The sequence below is a fragment of the Propithecus coquereli genome, unplaced genomic scaffold, assembly GCF_000956105.1.
Source record: "Propithecus coquereli isolate 6110/MARCELLA unplaced genomic scaffold, Pcoq_1.0 Scaffold306, whole genome shotgun sequence".
NCBI lineage: Eukaryota > Metazoa > Chordata > Mammalia > Primates > Indriidae > Propithecus > Propithecus coquereli.
The window spans coordinates 478,620-484,972 of record NW_012148686.1 but is presented as its reverse complement, the minus strand read 5'-3'; the positions used below and the strand labels follow the sequence as shown (position 1 = coordinate 484,972).

Here is a 6,353-nt window from a genome sequence, read left to right as displayed (position 1 = left end):
CCACGGAGCATGACTCAGTCGGTATATACATACCAGACCGGCTGGTCAAAGCCACAACCGCGAGTGCCTGGGAGTGCCGGCTCCTGCGCCAGCCTCAGCCAAGGACGGGAGGGTGCCGGATACAATGATGTGAACATTAATCTGAATCAGTTTGATTTAACACTTAAACTCTTCTTGCTTGCAATTTTAGTGGTGTCATAAGAACGGACTAGTTCTTCCTGAGTGACCGCAGCTTGTTCTGCTTGAGAAAACGCATACCCATCTGGAAGAGCAAAGCACAGAGGAATCCGTTAGGAGCACGAATGTCTGGTGAACATTCTGGTGACAGAAACTGAGACTGCAAATGGACTGGGACACACCCACCGGCCACGTCAGCCAGGCCAGTGACTAGGGCAGGGCAGGTGGCAGATACGGCGAGGGCGCGGTGATGCAGTGGTTTGTAAACCCGGCTGTGTTGGAACTACCCGGGGGGTATGTTTAGACGTTCCCACGCTGGGTCCACAGTTGCTCTGTGGGGAGCGGAGGCCAGCGTGTGCTTCCTACAGCCCTCCCGAGGATGCTGATGTGCATCGTGTCCTTCGTGAAAACAGCTTGCTTTGTGAAAGCACTTGCTGTAGGCCAAGCACATTCACTTCTCCAATCTAATTGAGCTCTTTTTCCATACAAGAACTACCTAATTTTTTTAAAAAAAATAGATAATACAGGTAGTTTCCACCTATTTTTTATAATTGTAGTAAAATACGCATAAATTTTATCATCTTAACCATTTCTAAGTGCGGTTCAGTGGCTTTACGCACATTCACACTGTCGTGCAACCATCACCACCGCCCATCTCCAGAACTCTCTACATCTTGCAGAAGTGAAACTCTGCACCCATTAAACTGACGCTAACGTTCCATTCCTCCCTCCTCCCTCCCCCTGGCAACCGCCCTTCTGCTTTCTGTCTCTATGAATTGGACTGCTCCAGGGATCTCATATACGTGGAATCATACATATTTGTCCTTCTGTGTCTTGCGTATTTCACTTGGCCTAATACCCCCAAGTAGAATGACCTGCATTTAATTACTCATCTTTCTTGTGGGCAGACGGGGTTTCAATGTCATGACCCACCTTACAGTGCATTACTTACGGGGGGCACTCAGATCAACAGAAGGGCTCTGGAAGACAACCTCGCGGGGCTGCTCAGCTAAGGACCTTTGGAGAGTTGCTGCCTTCACCCTGTGAGTAAATCAAATCCAGCCTGGCTTTAGTTCATTGGAACAGATCTCAAATGAATTTATTGGGAAAAAAACCAAGTTACGAGGTGAAGGTAAAAAACTGTACTCACGTTTTGGAGAATGTCCATGTATTGAAAATAAAATAGACATTATCAGGACACTCTTGGCAAGGTACTGCTCCTAAAACAGTGTTTTGCTACAAGCATTTGTTAGATACAGCTGTCCGAATGTCCTTTCCCAGTAGCGAAACTGAACAGTGAGTGTCCTGTTAGCCCTCTGGCTTCACAGACCACCTTAGAGTTTACTGTGTGTATCTTAAAAACCTCTGTCCCAACTTCCTTTCCTAATGGCAGAGTGTAATAAACCACCCTGGTTAAAGAGTTGGCAATGTGTGTCAGGAAAGGTCGGCCGTAGGCATGCGGGGACCTCATTCTGCAGCTCCCAAAGCCCACCACAGTGGAAATCCAAGTGTGGGACTTTCTAAATTCCAAACAGTGGGGTCATTTGATGAACCTGCCCCCTCCAAGGCTGCCACTGCTGTGGGTATACTTAAGGAAGTTCATGCTTTTTTTTTTCCCCCTATAAGCTGAAAGATGGTTTTTTGTTGGTTTGTTTGTTTTTTTTAAATACCCATGTAGTTTAGCCTGTTCTGTTTTCTCACTTCTTGGATGTCACCAGGCCATGGAAGCCTTCTGCTGTGTCAGATTTGCCACGTACTCTGGCATTTCCAGGGATTTGAGGGGCTCAGAAGTTGTGTGACAAATTGCAGCTGTCTTCAGAAAACACAACAGCACCCCCACACCATGGCCTCCTGCAGGAGAAGAGTCTCCCCTAAAACCAGCTTCCCCTGGTGACTTGGTTCCTGCTCCTGACGCCGGCCCCCTGGCCCCCAGAGCCCCCGCCTCTTGCCAAGCTGGAAAGCTGCCGTTCCTGCTTAGAGGAAGGTTTCTAGGGACTGTCTGAAGAAGAGAGAGAAGAACTGAAATCTTTCATAGTAGTTAAAAGAATCAAATTAGGATTTTACTTGTGCTCATACATCTAGGAGCTGAAGTGTGTTTGGCTCTGGGCTTTCTAGAATTTATTTATCCATTTACATTTCCTCTTTTCTTTCTCTCTCACTCAGTCTCTCTCTTTGCCACAGATAAAACATGTATATGATTCAAAAATTTAAAAAGAAAATAAATAAGGGTAGAAGGCTAACAGTCTACCTGCATGCCTCCTGTCTGTCTGGGCCCGTCCTTGCATTCCTCACTGGTGATCGCTAGCATTAGTTTCTTGGGTGATTTTGCGGGGGTGCTTTATAAGTAAATGTGATTATGTAATCTTATTATCCCCATCCTTTGCACAAAAGGGCACATATTGTACATGGCATCTGCATTTGATTCTTTCTGTTCATACACCTTAGGGCCATTTCCATGTCAGTGCACAGACAGCTTCCTCATTCCTCTTTATGGCTGGTTATGCCACACAGGTATGGTTGTCCCTAAATGTTTGCTATTCCAAATACTGCCGCCATCCTTAACATTGGGATATATGCAAGTATGCGGGGGGGCGGTAAGGGTGGGGGAAATTCCCAGAAAAGGGATTGCTGAGCCACGGGCTATATGCTTCTGTGTTTCTGATAAATAGTGAAATAGCACCAAATTAACTACCATAAGTCTTTCTTTTCCAACATCTTCCCCAGCCAAGGGTTGCCAACTATGATAAATGAAAAATGTCTTTCCCATGTACTTATCATTGCCATTTTTGTTATGATTGAAGTTGACAATATTTTCATATGTTTAAGAGCCATTTGTATTTCCTTTCCTATGAACTGTTTGTTTATACTTTATCAATCTTTCTATTGCTTGCTGGTCTTTCTCTTGCTGATTTCTGGAAACACTTTGTCTATTTGGACGTTAGCCCTTTGTTATGTGAGCTTTGGGGGGGTACTTTTATATTTTTGTTTTGGTTTCTTATTGTGGTTCATTTTTTAAGAGACAGGGTCTCCCTATGTTGCCTAGGCTAGCCCCGGACCCCTGGGCTCAAGCTGCAGCTTCCTGAGTAGTTAGGACAACAGGTGCACACCACCACGCCGAGCTATGAGGCTCGTGTATGTGATAGAATGCATCGATCTTAAAAGTAAATATGATGAATTTTGACAAAGGTATTTACTGCATACCCGTTTCCCAAGTTAAGATATAGAATATCTTCTTTTTGTCCAAAATCTTTCTCTTGAAACTTTCTAGTCAAAGCCTCAATGGGTAACAATTGTTCTGAATGGTATCACTAATGATCAGTTTTGACTGTTTTAAAATTCATATGAGTGGAATGATACAGTATAGTATTTGGCTTCTTTCTCTGAATATAGTGTTTTTGAGATTCACTCATGTTTTATGTCAAACAAGAGTTCATTGTTGTTTTGTTTTTAGTAACACTCCATGGTACGAATATACTTTATTTGCATTATCCCTTCCCATGCTGATGGAAAATCAGGTTGTTTCCAGTTATGGGCTGTTACAAATAAAACTTCCAACAATACACAAGTCTTTTGTGCACATATATTAACATTTTTCTTGTGTAGATACCCAAAAATGGAACGCAGGACAGGTCACAGGACAGGTGTGTGTTTAAACCGATTAGAAATGGTTACTGGTGCAAACGGATCCTGAGAGTTCTGACTGCTCTGCACCTGGTACTGTCGGACTGGGTACTTAGCAGGTGTCAAACACGTGGATGCTGACTGATCGCCCCACTCACTGGCACTTACAACTTTGCTGTTTCCTAAACATCGCTAGGTTTGCATTTGGCCCTCTGTAATTGGGCCACGTCATCAGTTGCGTTTGACCCTTTCTTTGGTGCCTAACGCAGTGTTCAAAATGTAGCAGGATTTTAGTATAGTCCATAGGTTGATTCTTCTCCTCATAATCCCTATATAAATATGCCAAATTTGGAGACAGCCCACTTAAAACTCAAGGTTATGCCCAGGCCTCACATGCAAGGCCGGCACAGAAGCCTGCTGTCGTTACTGAGAAGGAGCAAGGTGCTTCTACTTAGAAGGCATCCAGGCCATGTCAGACAACTGGAATTTGTCTATCTCTGGGGATAGTTTGGGTGCAGAGATTAAAATTGTTATTATGCACTTAATTCCTATAAACCTCCTGACTTTTCTAGCATGTGGCTTGTTCTCTCGATGCTATCAAATAAAGAGCAGCGGGAACAGGCAGCAACTGCAAGAGCAAAAGGTGTGATTTTTCCCTTGCTCCCGGGCAGTGGGGGAAGGGGAGCAATGGGGACACTGGAGGGAAGCCTGGTCCTTTCCTCCCGGTGCAGCTCTCTCCTCCTGGACCCACGGCCTCACGCAGGGCAGGGGACAGAGAGAGGACTCTTCCCCCGCACACTCAAACCTCTGTGCAAAAGTCTGCAGAGGGAAGTGGCAGACTCTTTGGACCAAAATAGATATGCATGTCTGTCCACCAGCCGCCAGAGGTTGTGATAACGTCAGTGTGCATAAATAAGCCTCGCACACCTTCTGTGAGAATCGTGGTAAGGGACGCTTTCTTTAAAAAATATTTGAGATGAAATGAATACATTATTTTTCAAAATGAGGCATTAAAAGAAAACCTTTTGCAATAACCAGATATCGGGAGGGAAAGCCAAGGGAGATGCCAAAGGAGTTGTTGTGTGCCCGTGTGGGGGACAGAGGGCAGGACACTGCTGGCTGTGGGAAGGACCCACCCGTCTTGGGGGAGAGGAGAGACCCGGGGAGCCGAGGAGCGGGAGCAGACACGACTAGTCTACACCAGCAAAGGCTCTGGCACCGGAAGCCGGTGAAGAGGCGACCACAGTAACCCAGGGGACAGCGGGGGCTGCACCGGGAACACCGTGAATCCGTGAGCCGTGGTCTTCTCAATTTACTCTGAAGGTGGGATGTGCAGGATTTTCCGAGCAATGGCGCGAGGACGCAGGAGAGTGGCGCTGCCACCCCTGAGGGGCAGCCCTGGGCGCGGCGCGGGAGGACGGGCTGCGCCGCAGGCCCGGAAGGTCAAGGTGCCTTCGACGTGTGCCTGGCAGACCCGCCGGGAATCACGGCGAGTGTGGAAGGGTGGGAAGGGAGGGGAAGGTGGGAAAAAGGACAAGAGTTCGTAACAACGATCAGGATAAAAAGGAACGAAGGCCTCACCTGCTTTCAGACATTCTAGAAAGATCAAATTCTGTAAGTTGGCCTCTTTCCAGCTCCCGAACCTCCTCTAGAAAAGACTTGTCGCAGGTATTTTTAATCCTGTACCAAGCGGGAAAGACAAAAAGAACGTAACACATGAGCTTTACCTGCTGCAATGACTCCTTTCTCCCCGCTTAGGTGGCAGCTAGGCGTCCTTGGGCTGCGGGCGACCCGGTGGACGGCGAGGCAACCCGCGCTTCCCCCCTGTGCGGCCCGCGCACTCCTCCTGCAGGCTGAGCTCGTTCCCGGGCAGCGCAGGGCGGAGCTGGGCGGCGCACGCGAGCAGCCCGCCGTCCCAAGCACTGCGGCCTCGCCTCCACGTGCAGCTGCGCGTGTGTCTAGGCTGCAGGAGGCCCTGGCTCCAGAGGGTAGGCCTGCCCGACCCCAGCCAGACGGGTGTAGTTGAAGATTCACAGGACTGAGACATGATTCCATATGGCTTTTTCTGCCATCGTCACTGTTTGGGAATCTTGATGCGTAAGTTCAGCTTCCTCTGTGTGCTGACTCTTGTCCTTACTTCAATCGGAGAGCCCTGGGGCTAGTGGTGCCATTTATGGCAATTACAATGGCAGAGTGGACTCTCCGTGTGTCAGGTGTCAGGCCTGCAGACTCTTGACTTGAAACATACAAGGCGACCCAGATGGATGCTCACCCTGTCACTGGCGTCTAAATCTACACTCAGGCATTCATCATTCATCCACTCATGCATTCTGTAAATATATTTCTTGAGCTGCCATTAGGCGCCAAAGCAAAAACAGACATCTCTACTTTCATAAAGTTTCCAACACACAGGGGCAGGCAGACGACAGATAAGCAGACAAGTGAGCAAGGCCAGAGGGGACGGGTGCCGTGGAGGGGACCCACAGGGTCCTGTGACAGCACAAGGCAGAGGTAGGGGCTTGTCGAGGCTAGCATCAAGGGCTGCTCTGAGGAAG

At 47.9% G+C, this 6,353-nt stretch overlaps 1 protein-coding gene across 1 annotated transcript in view; it reads right to left on the bottom strand.

Annotated features, from left to right (window-relative positions):
• Positions 1-208: 208 nt before the first annotated feature.
• LOC105814781 (phospholipid-transporting ATPase IB-like) overlaps positions 209-6,353 on the bottom strand; it is a 122,364-nt gene continuing 116,219 nt past the window's right edge. The window contains exon 18 of the mRNA XM_012649871.1: positions 209-262. Within this exon, the coding sequence (XP_012505325.1) occupies positions 209-262 (54 nt within the window). The remainder of the gene's footprint in view (positions 263-6,353) is intronic.